This window comes from Amblyomma americanum, chromosome 9 (genome assembly GCF_052857255.1).
Source record: "Amblyomma americanum isolate KBUSLIRL-KWMA chromosome 9, ASM5285725v1, whole genome shotgun sequence".
Lineage (NCBI taxonomy): Eukaryota > Metazoa > Arthropoda > Arachnida > Ixodida > Ixodidae > Amblyomma > Amblyomma americanum.
Genome location: NC_135505.1, coordinates 143,410,598 through 143,428,318, shown reverse-complemented (window position 1 = coordinate 143,428,318; position 17,721 = coordinate 143,410,598). Strand labels below are relative to the sequence as shown.

General features: G+C 47.4%; 1 protein-coding gene across 1 annotated transcript in view; it reads right to left on the bottom strand.

Moving 5' to 3' along the window:
• Window positions 1–929: 929 nt before the first annotated feature.
• The window catches only part of LOC144104710 (uncharacterized), a 34,572-nt gene continuing 17,780 nt past the window's right edge, over window positions 930–17,721 (bottom strand). Inside the window, exons 4-5 of the mRNA XM_077637868.1 lie at window positions 7,172–7,480; window positions 930–2,522 (exon numbers count right to left, since the gene is read on the bottom strand). Coding sequence (XP_077493994.1) covers window positions 1,320–2,522; window positions 7,172–7,480 — 1,512 coding nt within the window. The 3' untranslated portion in view covers window positions 930–1,319. The remainder of the gene's footprint in view (window positions 2,523–7,171; window positions 7,481–17,721) is intronic.

Sequence of the window (17,721 nt, the reverse complement as noted above, 5' to 3'; positions counted from 1 at the left end):
TCACCCTCAGATGTCTGTGGTGTCTTTTCTCCTATTTCACCTTCACGCTTGTACTTGCGAGATTGGCCTGTGGCGGCGATACCTGTATTTTAGTTGTTGCTCTTCTCTACTTTACAAGAGCTTTGTTTTCAGAAAGAGTAGTGTTTTTATGCTTAGGAGTTAGTATTCTACCGACACAAGGAAGTTCAATTTCTTCTCAGTGTCCCGTGACTGCATGGCACTACCTCCACATAAACAAGAAAATATTGGCTAACGAGCGCGGTACTGACTTTTAGCTCGCGTAGTTAAAATTGGTCGTACTATGACCCTATCCATCCGAAGTGATCAGCACCCATGCGTACATGGATACGTGCGTTATATGCGAGTGTGCGTGACGAGCTTGTAATCCTACACGTGCTATTCGGCGCATATGTGCTTGATGATGACCGGACATTTCTGTCACGAAAACTAAAGCAGAGATACCTCGTGTAACGCTCAAGGCACTCGTCCATGACTGACATCAGGCACGTATATAACGGGGAGCGGAAGAGGGCCCGGCACCCCCCCCCCCCCCCCGCTCACTTGGCAGAGCTCAGCCAGCTTCCACCAGCATACAACTCAAGAACGAAGCGGCTTTTCCTCGTCAAAGGACCGCCTTCCAGCCAATGGCGTCGGCCGATTCTCATAAGCCTGCTTGCGCAACGATGCAAGAACAGTGATCCCTTCATTGTCACCCCAGTCCTTGCATTATCACACTATCAGGTTAGAATCGGTCGACGCTATTGGCTGGAAGCGGGTCCTTTGACGGGGAAAAGACGCTGCGTTGTTGAGTCGTATCTCACTATAGAAGAAATTCTTTTCGGCCCCTGCCGAAAAAAAGCATCCTGGCTACGTGCCTGACTGAAATGCTTCGATACGTTGTGAGAGAAGCCACCATAAATAGCCCGCCGACCGAGTGTACCTTTTTTGTTTATTCACAACAAAACAAACAAACGTTTGGTACAGACCTTCTAAGCGTACACTCTTCAAACATTGAGTTGATACAAAGCAAATTCGGTAGATGAGCGGCAGAGCTTAAGACTAACTGACGATAACTGAAGCGACAATTTGTTTTTCTTTCAGTAGGCTACGGATATTTCCTTGAAATTTTTTTTTGTCCCATCAAAAACTGCACTTGGGGAGCCACGTTCATACAACCTAACGTTAAAATGCCGTTGCCAGTTCTGGCATAACGGGTTGTTGCAGAGACCTAAGCAACCAAGGAACTTTGCTGATCCGATTAAACCACGGGTACTTCAGTCCGATTACCGTTTAGGCCACTGGCCTGATTCCCATGCAGCTCATAGCAGCAGCTGCCACATCACACGAAGCCGGTCGAACAGCACATAGCCGTCACGGGTGAGGCGATCTAGGCTTGAAAAAGGAACAAAAAAAGCTTGGTCATTACTTGATCCTGTAGGCTTTTCAACGGTTCGAAAAGGAGCCGGTCTAACAAGCGTTTCCCATTTTGTATCATTTTGTGGATGTATGATGCTGAGCTTAACGCAGTACGCAAATGGCCACGTAAGAGAGTCGTCTAAGTCACCCTTGTGTAACTGAAAAAGTACACGTAACATCACTGAATCACCTTCTTTCTTGAACGATACCCCAGGTGATATGCAATATCCACGAAGGTACACCGTCTCGTGGAAATAGTTAGCAAAGCCCTTTTTCAATGCAGCTTCTTTAAGTGCGTGTACACCTATGACAAAAAACGTGCAGTGGTCCGCGGGCAGCGCAGTCATCCAGAGCAGCTGTTTGGTCCAATGCAATATGCCCTCACTCTTTTCTTTTGATTCAGCAGCCGAGGTCCCCACGATGTCTGCGATCTGTGCCAACTTCTCAGTATTCCGCTTCGTCGGATTGACAACCTCTTCTTTCAGTGTGTTGCTTATTATGTTCATAGTGCTGGCAAGATTTTCTGTTTGATCTTCTCTGGCTATCAGACATTCTTTTATCCGCTCATTACAGGCCAATATTTCTTTCACACTTGTCGTGAAACACTTTTGATTCTCTACTATTACTTCCGGCAGTCTTCTCAAACTTTCGCTCAAAGCGCCGGTTCCTTCCCTCATTGTTCTATCTGCCAGTTCACCTTTCAAACTGTCCTTGAAAGCGGTCAGTTCTTCCCTTAGCGTTTCTTTGAAGGCGTTCATGTTGTGGCAGATTTCGTTGAGTCTGTCGTCACGTGATCGCCTATCAGCAGGCAACTGATTGAGAAATGCTTTCATTTCGCATGTCTGCTGTTCCAATGCTCTCCTGAAAGATGAGAAAATCGCCGTGTCGTCCCTGAAACTGGACTGCTCTTCGCACTGGGAAGCCAGTGGCGTCACCGAGGCACGGCAGTCGGATTTGAGATGCGCGCATACGTCACTGCGCGCAACACTGGCCGAACACTTCGGGCAGGAAACCTGGTGGTGTTTACAGTCGCGCTGGAAATGGCGAGAGATCTCCGAAGCGGCCACCAAGTCCGCGCAGCCATTTTCTTGGTTCCAGCAGTTTACCTGAAATAAAAAAAAGATAAGATTAAGTTTATGAGGCGCCCTTGAGAAGTACAACTCAGGTCGTAACGTCTCGATTAAGCTTTTATACAAAGCCTGTGAGGTTTCTTTCTTACAAAGTTGTCACGTGACCAGACTCCGAGGACTAACGCGAAGAGAAGTAATTTCGACAAATTTCTGTATTTAATTCAAATTATGTCGGAATCGAGAAATTTATAAAGAGCAAGGCATGATCATTTCACAAACGTTTTCAGCTCAGCGCTTTCATGGTAGATATAGAGTTATATCGAAAATTTTTAACTCTGTTAATTGTGTTAACGTGCGGACGGACGGACAGATAGACAGAAAGATAGACAACGCCCAAATGCGGGTAATGGCCACCATATGTGCTAGCGCACTGAAACTTTCCGACGCCTTCAATTTGCACTTCAGCAGCGTGGCACTTGGGGCTTATGTGGGTGGATACCTCGACAACATTCGTTGGAATGAATGTTCTACATTTATTAAACTTAACAATGAAACTAAGCTTACTTCTGTAATTAAAAAAAATCTTACGCCCAGTAATGCCGAGGTAATGAAGGAACCCGAATAAACCCAATGAAGTACGTACCTGAACTTCTGGGGCCATGTACGTATACATACACTTCACATTTTTAACCTTTGATTTGGCCAGGTTTAATTTACTTCTAATTGCAGGTTGTGAGCATTACTTTCCTCCATCATATTATAGCGCCTCATAATACGGACAGCATAATATGGAGAGCAGTCAGCATATTCATATGCTGACTGCTCAGTTCGGCTCTGGAAAGGGGCTTGGAACGGAGCTTGACTTTCTAGCACCGAAGGAATTAATCCTTGGCGTATTGGAAGGTCAAGCACCGGTTTTAGAACACCTGTCGATTTCATAAAACTCTTCGACAACATAAACCAGACAATTCTTAGAAACAAACTCGACTATTACGGTTTTTCAAACAAATCTGGTTCATAATAAAAACAGCCCAAAAGATGACGGACCAGAGAAAGGAGAACACGAGGCAAGCGCTGACTCGAAACTGGCGTTTTTATTCTTTAAACATTTTCTTCTGTGTTTTTAGGTTTTTTTGTTTCATTCCTTTCTTTGTTGTTATATAAGAACGTTTAAAGAATAAAACGGGACTATTACGGTTTTCAATGCAAAGCTGCTTGTTTCGTACAGTCCTGCTTGCAGTACAGAATTGAAATCGTAAATACTGATAATTTTTCGATCTGTTGAAAACTTCTTTCGAGGCACCGCAGGGAAGCATTCTGAGATCTTTCCTGCTTAATATGTAGGTTAAAGAATGTCGTTTCTCAAGATGTTAATGACCTTGTAACAATAGCACCCGCATTTACGTTATTTTTTTGCGCTGATTCCAGCATTTTTTTATTGGAGAAAGTACTTGCGAATTAGTAATCGATGCCAAGAAAATGTTAAAAAGTCAGGATTTTCAATCGCTACAAAAGGGTTTAAAATACACGTATGGGGCACAATAGCCACGCTCTTTCAAAGAAAAAACAGAAGCCTTATTCAGGAACCATCAGCTACGTTTAAATCCACTTTTATTCAAGACGTAACGAGTTTTATAACACTTTTTGTTACATTCCAAATAACTTTCTAGATATGTACATATAACTGGCACGACAGCCAAGCTATCTCAAGTCATCGGTGCCATGAAATATTAACGCGACAGTGTTAAGGGCCCCGTTTCGCAGAAAAGCCGGTGTCGTCGGCACCGTTGGCCATGGGCGAAAAATGGCGCATCTCGGTGGACTCTTGAACCGCGCCGTAAGTGAAGGGATTTTCCTTCCCTTACGGCGCGGTACGGGGGTACAGCGAGAATTGAGACACTGGCGTCATTTCCTTTCCCTACAACCAATTTTCATTTCATTTTCCTTCCCTGACGGCCCGGTTCGGGTGTCCACCGAGATATGTGAGACAGGCGACCTTCCCTTAAATTGTCCAACGGGCCACGCGTCGAGCCGAACGGGCGTAGGCGTCCCGTTGGACTCCTTGGCAGCGCTGCAACACGCTGCCGCGTTTTACTCTTAAAGACGAAGCTTAACCGTCCTCCAATTTTTAAGGTGCTTTTATTTCACCACTCAGCAGAGCACAAAGAATACATGCCTTAAAAGAAATACCTAGGAACGGTTGGAAATGTTCCGAACAATTCGTACACTACACATATTCCGGAAGTACAATGTGTTGCAAAATAATGCACTGCTACTACCGAGAGTGCAAAGCATTTAAGCGGGCGATAAAAATGAAGCACTTTCTGAAGGAAGTGGGAAATTTAGAAAGTGCACTCAAGTCTATAAAAGACGCAAAAGACGGTCAAAACAATAAGTAAAAATATATAGGACGACATACGGGCGAGAAATGCGGGTAAACAGATTACCCACATTGTTAAACTGATTTGCCTGCCACAACAATGACTATTAACATTACATTCAGAACTCTGCGCAGCTTCTTTTAACGTAATTCCATAAGAATTTAAGGAAAATTTCAGGCTAAGCACAAACTGCTTTATCCGCTGTTCCAGATATCTGTGTGAACTCATTAGTTTTAATTTTGTATACTTATTTAATGAATCCTATACTGCCCTGTGCGATTGTGATGTCACGTTCAATTTGAATTGAATTGGCTATTGTGGAAAGGAAATGGCGCATTATCTGTCTCACAAATGGGCGGATACCTGAACCGCGCCGTAAGGGAAGGGACAAAGGAGGGACTGAGGGAAGAAAGGACGAATGAGGTCTGATGTGTAGTGGAGGGCTCCGGAATAATTTCGACCACCTGAGGATATTTAACGTGCACTGACATCGCACAGCACACGGGACCCTTGCCATTTGTGCCCTAAAATTTCTGGTGGTCATGTTGCTATTACTTTGTGCTGCCATATGCGATTATTTGTTTAATATATGCCCGGTTTTTATTTTATTTTAATATATGCTCGCTTATTATTTTTAAGGTGCATGTAAACGCTGATGTAATGTGATTGGTTTGGTTGGTTTAAGGGGGTTTAACGTCCCAAAGCGGCTCAGGCTATGAGAGGCGCCGTAGTGAAGGACTCCGGGAATTTCGACCACCTGGGGTTCTTTAATGTGCACTGACATGGCACAGTACACGGGCCTCTAGAATTTCGCCTCCAGCGAAATTCGACCACCGCGGCCGGGAGATGTAATGTGAGCTTATGCGTCACACACATAAAATTGGTGCTTCTGCTGCACAAATAATAGGCCAGTGGCGTGAGGTTCTCTCAAGCATGCCCTTCGCGCTAGCTTCGCGGCGCCAGAAGGCGGAGCCCCGGGGTAGCGCATAGCATTCAAACTGCGCGCGCTTAAAACCGACACTGGAGGTAGCGCCCTAGCATCCGCGTCAAACTATGGCTGCCAATCAAACTGGTGACGCCATTGTAACAAAACACAATAAAGAGCAAAAACACGTTAAAAATGAATGGAAATAAAAAATGGCAGAAGAAATTAAGAAATAAATAAAAAATTGAATAATAAGAATTGTATTTAGAAAAATAAAAATAGAGCATAAAAATTCAAACTAAAAATTTTAAATAAAAATTTCTGAGGGCACATCAGTGACACGAGCAGCAACACCAAGCTAAAGGCTTTCGCCTTATCGCACTTTAGGTCAACAAAGTGCCCCCCTGAATTTTTTCTTTGTTGTCTTTTACCAGCAGCTCGCTGTCTCGGGCTGCTGAAGCATTGCTCTGCGTATCAAGAGGAAGGATTGCCACACCGTTGCTGGTAGCACATTTTCGGGCGACCGCCCCTTCTGCCAGGAATGAACACGGCGATAGAAATTTATCACCGTTAGCGGTGAACTTTTTGCGCGCTCTCGCCCGTCCTGTGCACGTCAGTCCCCGACAGTTTATCAAATGGCGTCTACGAAACAAACTTGCGTTTTGACCGCCCGTTTTTATACAGCGGCATACCTATTGTCGCGGCGACATAACTGCTGGCGCAGCTTGTATTGCGAACGTTTCGTGCACCAACGTATAACAACAAGTTATGTTCTACTGAAACACTTCTTCCTATCGCCTTCAACTTACATAACGCATGCCGCCGCAGTGGCTCAGTGGTTATGGCGCTCGGCTGCTGACCCGAAATACGCGGGTTCGATCCCGGTCGCGGCGGTCGAATTTCATTGGAGGCGAAATTCCAGAAGCCCGTGTACTGTGTGATGTCAGTGCGCGTTAAAAAACCCCAGGTGGTCGAAATTTCCGATGCCCTTCACTACGGCGTCCCTCATGGCCTGAGTCGCTTTGGGACGTTAAGCCCCATAAAACAACTCCCATAACGCACATTTACCTCTAAAAAATTAGTTTTGAGGAAAGGAAATGGCAAAATATCTGTCCCACATACCGGCGGACACCTTAACCGCGCCGGAAGGGAAGGGTTAAAGGACGGACTGAAGGAAGAAAGAGGTGCCGTAGTGGAGGGCTCCGAATAACTTCGACCACCTGGGGATCTTTAACGTTCACTGCACAGCACACGGGCGCCTTTGCGTTTCGCCTCCATCGAAACGCAGCCGCCGCGGTGGGGTTCGAGCCCGGGAACTCCGGATCAGTAGCCCAGCGCGCTAACCACTGAGCCACCGCGGCGGGTCAACGCACATTTACCTCTCGTTTCAATATCTCGTCGGCAGGGGTGTCCTTCCAGTCGACGTCTCCGTCCAGGCAGCGCTTATGGTCCAAAGGGCAGGCGAGTCCGCCGTCCTCGGCGCACTGTTCGTAGCAGGACTCGCACAAGAGGTGCATGCAGGGAAGAAGGGCAATCGTCCTGCACACCACTCCGCAGGCGCGGCATATCCTGTTCGGCGGAATCGGTTTAACGAAGCGCAGGGGCCTCCAGTCCAGCTCCGCGTCGAAACCGACCAATGTGTACCGCAGGCCTGCCGACGACATCGTCCGCAGCTCTCGATAGGCGCTCTGTGAAATACAAGCGGTGGCTTTTCCGCCCCCGCGAAGTCTTATAATGTCTCCCTTTTTTTTTGCGCTGGTCGCCAAGGTTACAATTGGGATGTCATCTGTTCCCTCTTCCTAGTCGCTAGTTGAAGTACAGCCACAACGCAAAAAAGATTAGCACAATGACGTCAGCGGAGCGACAGAAATCGCACTGTGCGGCTGGTGCAGGGCTGTGCTTCACGAACACGCCAGGAACTTGGGCTATCGTCATGTTCCTAACCACACCGCGGAGCGTTGCTATCTGCCGCTGCGGTGACACGTCGAGTGCGAATCTTTTAACGCGATAACGTTAGGGGCCCCGTGTCGCAGAAAAGCCGGTGTCATCGTAGGCGGCGTTGGCCGTGAGCGAAAAACTGCAGAAGAATTAATAAATAAAACAGAGTAGAAAATTGTTCGAGTTGGCGAATCGAACTAGGGACTCCGGAGTGCGAGACGAGCGCGCTAACCACTCCGCCTTGTGAGCTTTTTTATCTTTATTGCCTGTTTCGACTGTTTACACAGATCACAAACATATGTTTTGCGCCGCACTCTCAAACAACAGGAGCGGACATGTGCTTCAGTCACGTGAGAAAATCAGAACTGTTTCAAAGAACACAACTCTCCCATCAACTCGATAACTTCATCTCCAAAACATAACTCATTGTACACTTCACGCAGCTTAAGTATGGTTTATTTGACCTAACCTCGGACCGACCGCGAATTTTCATCGCAGTGTCGTACAGCCATCCTGCTTCGCCAAATGCTGTGCAGGGCCAAGGAGGAAAATTACATAGTATTTTAAAGATCCGGCCAGGAATCGTATCCCATGTAACACTTGTTGCTGGGCTAGTTGGTGCATAGTTCTATGTACAAACGTCAGCGCAAAATAAGACACATTTACAAGAAAGGTAGACAAGACAACGCGCAACTGAGAGCTGATTTTTATTGAAAGTATTGTGTTTCTTTCAATAAAAATCGTATCCCATATACGGCGTCAAGGGTAAGTCTTTTGGTGTCCAACGATATATGAGACAGATACTGCACCATTTCCTTTCCCCAAAAACCAATTATTATTATTATTAGGGTAAGTCTTTATTTTACGCTGGCGCATGTCCCAAAAAAAGTAGCGCATCCCAGCAATCAATAAAGACGTGTTCTATTGACTCTAGTTTGTGACATAACAAGCAGTCAGCACCCCATGGTAAAAACAATCCCTTCTCCCCCGTCCATGTTTTAACCGGCAACGTACCAGTGCGCAACTTGAAGAAAACGTCTTAACACCCGCTGGCACCACCATTTTCCATACTATTTTTAAAACGTTTCCTGCTTGGCCTCCACTATACAGAGATCGATATATTGGCTCGGGGAAGACACAGTCAAGCAAATCTTTTAGCAATTTCTTGCGCGCGACATTTGAAAGGTATTCCAAACTGAACCGAGCATTGAGAAACCGGAAAGCAAAGACCACTTTAAAAAATCTACTTGCACTGTATCGCATCCAGTCTACAGTAGAAATAACAGTTTGGTGAAACCGAAGAAAGCCTCACTTGAAAAAAAGTCCGCAGGAAATGGTCGCGTTGATCTCGAAGAAACATAAATCTTGACACCACCTGTCTCAGGTACAAGTGTGGCAAAGAAAGACCCCCTTTTCTCAAACGCAGAACTAAATTATCACAATTAGTCCTCTCCCATGAGGACTGCCAAGCAAAAACGGCGAAGAGACGATGAAACTTTTGAATTTTAAGTCGAGAGCACGAAAGGACCTGCACCAAATAGCACAGTTTTGAAACCAGGTATACGCTACATGTGTTTGCGGGCGCGAATATCGACAGCTTCTTTTCCGACCAATTCTGTGTACGCGTGGACAGTTGAATTTTCTCCTTCCAAAAGTCATCGTTGTCTCGATACTTGTAAACAGTAACACCTAGGTACTTGTAAGGGACATGTGTCCATTTTACACTTCCATGAAACAAAGGCGCTGATGTACAGTTCCCATAACAAAGGCCCGCACATTTGTCCAGATTAACAACGCTATTGGTTACATCACAAAATCCGCGAACAACCGACATCGCATGTTCTACGCTGCTGTGATCGCTACAAAAAATTGCCACACCATCGGCATAAGCCATGACTTTAATTTCACATGCTTCTACTTCAAAGCCACGAATAGAGCTGCAATTTACTACATTCCGGCAAAGTGGCTCTAGGTACAGAGCGAAGAGTAACAGTGACAAAGGGCAGACTTGCCGCAAGGATGCTCTCACAGCAATAATGTCAGTGAGCTCTGGGTTAACAACCAAATTCGTGGTACAGTTACTTCAAGCCATTTTAACCCCTTTTAAAGTTAGTTCAACACAGACGTGTTCGATGATTTTAAAAAGAATGTCATGACATACACGGCGAAAGGCCTTCTATATATCAATTTGCAACATTGCGACTCGCTTAAATTCAGCCTCACAGCATTCCAGTATGCTCCGAGTGATATGAACATTCGTGAAGATGGTCCGCCCTTGAATTCCACACGTCTGGTGGGGGCCACCAAGATGTTCATAACTGACTGTAAACTTTATGCTAATGTTTTCATAAGAATTTTATAATTGACATTACTAAGAATTATCGGCCGATAAACAGTAACTTGCTTAAGCTTAGCAGGATTGTCAGTTTTCGGTAGAAGTACCGTATGCGCACGGGAAAACGACGGTGGTAAAACGCCCATTCTAAATGACTCTTCATAAACACGTTGTAAAATGATAGAAGTTTCGCGTTTGAACGCCTTCTAAAATTCTGCTGTTATCCCATCAGTACCTGGCGATTTCCCCAAGTGGAGCTCATCAATGGCGTATTCCAATTGCGCTGCTGATAAGTCGGCAGACAGGCTGTCAGAGTCATCACCGGTCAGTCGGGGTAATACTTAAAAATTCAGCCTGAAAGGCCTGCACATCCGCCGATTTGGAAGCGAACAAATCACGGTAGTACTGACTGAAAAGACTCCCTTATCACCTTCAGATCGGCCGTCAGAGAAACTTTGGTTTAATATTCTACGGTATCTTTCCTTCTAGCGTATCTTTTTTCTGTCGTCAAATTCCGCCTACTGGACATATCTGCCAGCAAGCGATCGGTTCGTGCACAGATTGCAGCTCCTGAAACCCTGTCACATCGATAGCCTCAAGCTTGGCTTTAACTTCGCTGATAAGATCAGGGTATACTCCCGGAGCTTTATTTTGCTCTATAATTAATTCTTTCATTATTTGTCATAAGTTCTTTGGTTAGCTTTTTCAGCATGTTTGATTTCTACGGACCTTTCAATAGCCCTCATTTTGACATCAACTTTAAATTCCTCCCACTTACTGCCCAACTTTTCTCATAACTTAAAAACTTTTTCTAACCCGTTATTTGTTTCTAAAAGAAACGCATCGTTCTTTAATAATTTTGCATTGAGCTTTCACAAGTCCCAGCTGAATTTCGCTTCAGGTGTCGGGTTCCTTCCAATGGTGAATATGACACAACAGTGATCGTTAAATATAACCGGTTCGACGATGTAGTTATCGCAAATCACTGCTAGCTCATAGGAAACGTAAGCTCTATCAAGCCTAGCATGACTACGCCCTTGGAAATGTGCATAATGACGTCTTATTCCTCCCTTTGCGAACTGGGCAACGTCTTGAAGTGAATATTTTTCAATGTTTTCTTTCAAGAAAATAGCACTTTCGCTTTCGGTAACCGCTGAGCCTGATAGGTCATCTGCACTGAGAACACATTTTAAATCCCCCAAAAGAATGACAAGCCTATTGCATTCGATGTACGCACATAGATCTTGGAAGAACAAAAGACGTTCACGCGGTTTTGTAGGAGCATACACACAGATTACTCTCAAATTTTCCTCCCCGTACAACACATCAAAGAGCTCAAACCTCCCCTCGTAGAACACACCACTGCTTGTTCCTAGATAGCAAGACAGTTCTTAAGAGAACACAGCCCAATGACGTCTCGCTCGATGTTTTCATGTTTCCCTCAAAGACGCTTCCTTGATCACGAGACGCACTCTTCTTCCAACGGTCATCAGGGGCCGTCGTTTCAGCTTCCTCGATGTCCATGAGGTCCTCTTTATCGTCACAGTCCTCTGAGGCCGCCCCTATCACATTGGCGTACGTAGTACGTATGCAGTCCTCACGGACATGAGCAAAGGCGCGGCACTTAGTGCAGCGAGGCGTCTGGTAGTCGTGGCGGATATGACCGCGTCTGCGACACCGGGGACAAGGAGGTGCCCTACCAGGCACAAGCACAAGGACGGAGCCCCCGTAGAACTCGAAAAGATGCGGCACCTCCTCCGCCGTGACCGCCTCTTTAAGCACCATTCTAGAGACACGTGTTGTCGACTCCGCTGAATAAATCCTGGAACATTCCATTCCTCATGCCGAATTTATATCACTTCTCTGATCTCGCTCAGAGCCTTCCAAAGGGTCTCACTGGATATGTGAAACTGCACCCAGTGAATCTTCACCTTGATCTCCTTTCGACAAAGGTAAATAATGGCACAGTAGCCGTCGTTCACATTCAGGCCCCCGGTCGCAAGCACAGCGTCCTTCGCCTCCTGGGTATGGAACCTCACGAGACAGATGTTGGTTCATCTGGCAAGCACCAATGCCGCTGATATCCTTAAGGACGCCGGCATCTTCTAATGGTTGACGAAACTCCTCTATTCGATACGGACGCTTCGAGGTATCACCGTGCAAGAAAACACAAACGCAGCGGCAGCGTCGGTAGCAGAAAGCGATAACAAGGAGGTGGCCCAGAAACAGATTCATCCCGGCCAACAAAGGCTGTTGAGGCACCTCGCTCGGAGCGAACCATTTCTGCGTCCGTCTAGCAGGGCAGCCAGAAGCTCGATGGTTTGGAATGAACAAAGGCGCGTCTAGTGGATACGGTGCTGTCTTAGAAGGGGTCTTTAGAGACATGTACTATGATGTATATTAGTAATTATGAGCATGGAAATTACAGAAGTCGCAGTTAAGCGAGTAGCAACGTACGTTTCCGCTACTTTTTCCTCTTCGCTTGGCGCGCACGTAGCGCCATCAGGCGGCGCCCACTAAAACCCCTCCCTTCTCCTCGCAATGTGCGCCACTGCACGGACGGACGGACGGATGGACGGATGGATGGATGGATGAATAAGGCTGTACCCTTTAAATCGGGCGGTGGTTCAACCACCAAGCCATGGCTTGTGAAATGTTAGTCTTGTCTTGATTTTAGCCACTAATCAGATAACCATCGCGTGGTTACTTCTACCTGCTTAAAATCTACTTTTCCTTCACTGCCGGCTGCTTTCCATTGCAGGGTGAAACCTTTACAGAAAAAGTTCGTGTTATGCCGTTCCCTCCTCCTCTCCACAAGCATCGCACAACGTGCCTATCTCGTGGTACCTGACTGTATATGTCAGTCCGCAAAACTCCCGTCCTGTCCGCACAGAACCAAAGAGCTTCCCCTACAGTTATCATAGATATGCTCTTTAGAAATTTCCTACTTAAAGATCCTGCATGTTTGCAGTGCCGATTTCGTCGGCATCCCTGTTTTCCACAGATCTCTCTCTGTTAATCTTTCTCTTAGCTGATAATTGCAGATTTGCCCCCGTACTGCTGTCCATATAATTGCATGTCAAATCAGATAGCGCGCTATGACAGCGCCTCTTAGTGTACCTGTATAGCGCCTCCCGCTCGTCTCGTTCGGGCGCAGTGGGGCCGTGCGGGCACGCAGGAATCACGCGGTGAGCGGTGAACAACGCAGCAGACATCGAAGGCGCGTTCACCACGAAGATTGCGGCTTGCTGCCGTTCGTTCGGCGCGGAAGCTATGCTGGCGTTCGTGCCATCGCGTTTGTCGAGAATGATGTGCCGACGAACTATGACTGCAACTTGAGTCCCCCGCGTTTCGGCGGTATGAGGACTCCCAGGGATATATGAATGTAGAGAATGACCTTCTACATACATGGGAATTAAGCCATTAGGCTATCGCGCCATACCCTCAATGCACAGCTTGAGTATCCCCTTCAATTATTTCAAAGCGAAAGCTTCACTGGCCGCAGGTTGAGCAGTTTCGCGTGACTCCTGGAGAGCCGTACTGCGTAAGCGTGAAGAGCAGTGATGACACACGGCGCATTTCTATCTCTCGCTCCCTAGTCACAACTGCGCATGCGCCACTAGTAGCACCGAGCCACAGGTGTTCCACCGCAGCGCAGCGCCGCGCCTTTCGTCGAAATGCGACTTTCAATTTTCAATTTTCTATTTCTTCTTTCCCTCCTTTATCCCTTCTTTTACGGCATGGTTTGGGTGTCCACCGAGATATGCGAGACGTTTAATATGCTCTGCGCGCTCCCCGTGCCATCTAGCATGACGTCACGCCGCGCGGCTCGCCGCCGCCGCCGTTTGGTATGACGTCACACCTCGACGTTGCACTCGCCTCCGCTTGCTTCACCAGCTGCGTCGCATGCCTGATAACACGTTGGAGGATTGAAAAGGAGAGCTCGCGTGCGCCGCAACCACAGTTGTGTCGTCTTTAATGCGACAACAACATAGCTAGACAACCAGGCGGACCTGGACTTGCAATTAAGATTAACCAAGGCTAACCATGCTATGCCTTAGCTTTCGGTATACGTATATCTTGGCATAGCCGAGCTATGCCGCTGCCATGAGAAAGCATAACTATGCTGCCTCGTAACGATTTCGAGGTGCTTGCGGTTGGTTTTGACCCTCAAGTGGGCCAAAGGTGAAACCCCTTACGGCGCGGTTCGGGTGTCCACCGATATATGTGAGACACTACGGCATTTCCTTTCCTGAAAACCGGCTCGGGTGTCCACCGATATATGTGAGACAGTTACTGGGCCATTTCCTTTCTTTAAATTCAATTTTCTCCGAAAGCTAAGGAAAGACAAATATTTAGCCCTCTGGGACGGTGGACACTTCAGTCGCGCTTTAAGCTACGTGGCGGTAGTGACATATGTGCGCTGCATGCGTAGGCATTAAAACGTTGTAGCAGAAACGCGGCACTGAAGCTACAAACCGCCGCCCTTCTTTGTGCTCATTGGCGTTAGCGTTGGCAGCGTTCTAGACTCCGGTGATTTTGAGGAAAGGAAGGCGCATAACTGGCTCCCTGATTCAATGGATGCTTCAAAAGCGCTTTGAGGTATGTGGACCCGCTGCGGTGGCTCAGTGGTTAGAGCGCATGGCTACTGATCCGGAGTTCCCTGGTTCGAACCCGGCCGCGGCGGCTGCGTTTCAATTGAGGCCAAACGCTAAGGCACCTGTGTGTTGTGCGATGTCAGTGCATGTTAAAGATCCCCAGGTGGTCGAAATTATTTCGGAGCCCTGCACTACTTCCTTTCTTCTTTCACTCCCTCTTTTATCCCTTCCCTTACGGTGCGGTTCAGGTATCCAGCGATATGTGACAGATACTGCGCCATTTCCTTTCCCCAAAAACCAATTATTATTTTTCTCAAGTATGTGGCGGTGCGGATAGAGAGATGTGGGCTACATGCACTACCGCTGACAACGTTGTGGTGGCAGACACGCGCCACTGCAACATTGAGCCGCATCGTTCATTGGGTGACCAGCCCCTTGACAATGTGTGTTCCCTATCCAATGTGCGGAACGCACTCAACGTTACAGGCCGAACCGCGTCTACTTACCCGATACACCACAGCTTTCACTATTTGACTAGGTTCAGCAGTAGTTGAACCGCAGCTAATTTTAAAGCGAAAGCTTTATTGGCCGCAAACTCGCGATTTCGCCGTGGTGGTAGTCCATCGAGGCACGTGACGTCACAACGCGCGCCTCGCCGCGGAAGGTTACTGCGCTTCGCGCGCTCGCCGCGCCATCTGGCATGACGTCACACTACGCCGCTCGCCGCCGCCGCCGTTTGGTAGGACGTGACACCGCGTTCCTCGTCGTTGCCCTCGCCTCCTCTCGCTTCGACAGCTGCGTCGCATGCGTGAAAAGATGTCACATGATTGAAAATGAGAGCTGGCATGCGCCGCAACCACAGTTGAGGCGAAAGTATGGACGGCGACAATTCTGATAAGCTGAAGGGGGCTTGGAATCGACAGCGGAACGAGATGAAGAGGAAACGAATAGCCCAGGAAACAGACGATCAGCGCGCCGAAAGACTGGCTAAACGCCTCCGTGAATATGCCGCCGCGAGACAGGCACGTTTAACGTCCAGTGTCACGACCGCTAGCAGCAGCGACAGCAGCCGGAGGAGAGACCCGAGTCCTGCTTCACTGGAGACGTCCCGTGATGAACGATGGAATGCGACCAAGAGACTTAGCGGCGGGCTCAAGAAACCGAAAAACAACGTGCCGTTATCCTAGAGAATAGGCGTAAGAGTGACGCGACCCCTTCCATCCTTGGATAGCCTCGGTGCTGAAATCAAACTTGGACCTACAGGTCATCCTGAACGTTTATGCCTGTGCTTCGTACATTGTGGGATATGTGAACAAGGCCAACCGGGGAGTTTCACACTTTCTTTCGGTACACACATCCTGGCATAGCCGAGCTGAGCCACTGCCATTTTTTGTATGTATAAAAAAGTAGTTTCCATCCATCAAATCTCTATAGATACCTTCCAAACATATCAGTACTCTCGCTGTTTAGAGAGCACAGTCCGCAATTAGTTTCAACTGACTGCTGCCGTAAGCCAGCTTCGCAACTACCGAAATCTCATTGTTATCTTTGAGAACCCGCTGAGGTGTACTAGGATAGTGGAAAACTGTTATTAATAATACTGCTCTTCACTTTCTAGAGGCTAATTTGACCAAAGAATGCATTCCTACTCATCATATAGCACAAGCTTCTTACCAAAAGGTAACTGTAAAGCGGGTTCGAAAGCGAAAATGGCCTTCGACGAGACTAGAGTCACTGACGAGACATACTTGCAGCGCCCTGAGCTTTTCCAAGTTTTTTTTTTTCTTCGTGACGACTGTACGTGTATCTACTGAGAGAGAGAGACAAAGAAATTAATTTTCTCCTGTCAAAAATCACGGGGGAAACGCTGTAGCCTAAACCTCCATTCAATCCCCTAACCGTCGGCCGGATTCCATTGGGACTGGACGGCGGTCAGGGCGAGACCGATGACTTTGCGTTATTCTGCTTAGGGGTTGAGCAATAAGGTCTCCCAAGATTGTACATTTCCATTCGGTTCGTTATAGAAGGGGCAGGTCCAGACCACGTGGACTAGATCTGCAATGCTATTGCAGTGCGTACATCTAGGATTAAAGACTTCTGGATGTCATTTACTGTACAGTGGAGGGTTTGGAAACACCCCCGTTTGCAATTTCCTCCTCACGATTTCTTCTTTCCTACTGAGACGTTAGGCACCTGCTGGATAGGACTTACGACCGAGCTTATGATGAGATATTTCATGGAATCACCTTGTGAGTTCGTCACCAGATGGGAGGTATTCCTTGCGTGGAGGCGAAGCGTCAGCGGTGATCGAGCGGTGAGCCTTCGGGCGTTCGCGTGCGCATTCTCGTTTCCCCACAGGCCCCGATGAGCCGGGGACCGCATCAGTGAGATTAGCGCTGATGGTACTTGCGTGCATTACCTGAGAAAGAGGATCATTGCTTGCGCCGAGCTCCGGTTCGAGGCGCCCTCGTTCAGTTGAAGGGAAGACGCGGGTCTGAAGCGGTCAAAAATGCGAAAATTTTCATTTTTCAAAAGTGGCAGCCCCGCCGCGGTGGCTCAGTGGTTAGGGCGCTCGACTACTGAACCGGAGTTCCCGGGTTCGAACCCGACCGCGGCGGCTGCGTTTTTATGGAGGAAAAACGCTAAGGCGCCCGTGTGCTGTGCGATGTCAGTGCACGTTAAAGATCCCCAGGTGGTCGAAATTATTCCGGAGCCCTCCACTACGGTACCTATTCTTCCTTTCTTCTTTCACTCCCTCCTTTATCCCTTCCCTTACGGCGCGGTTCAGGTGTCCAACGATATATGAGACAGATATTGCGCCATTTCCTTTCCCCAAAAACCAATTATTATTATTATTATTAAAAGGGAAATATTCGTGTTTAATGCACTATTAAAAGTACATCCCTACAAAGTTTCAAGGTTTAATTCGACCTCCGACTACTAATCTAAATATTAATTAATAATTGGTTTTGGGGGAAAGGAAATGGCGCAGTACCTGTCTCATATCGTTGGACACCTGAGCCGCGCCGTAAGGGAAGGGATAAAGGAGGGAGTGAAA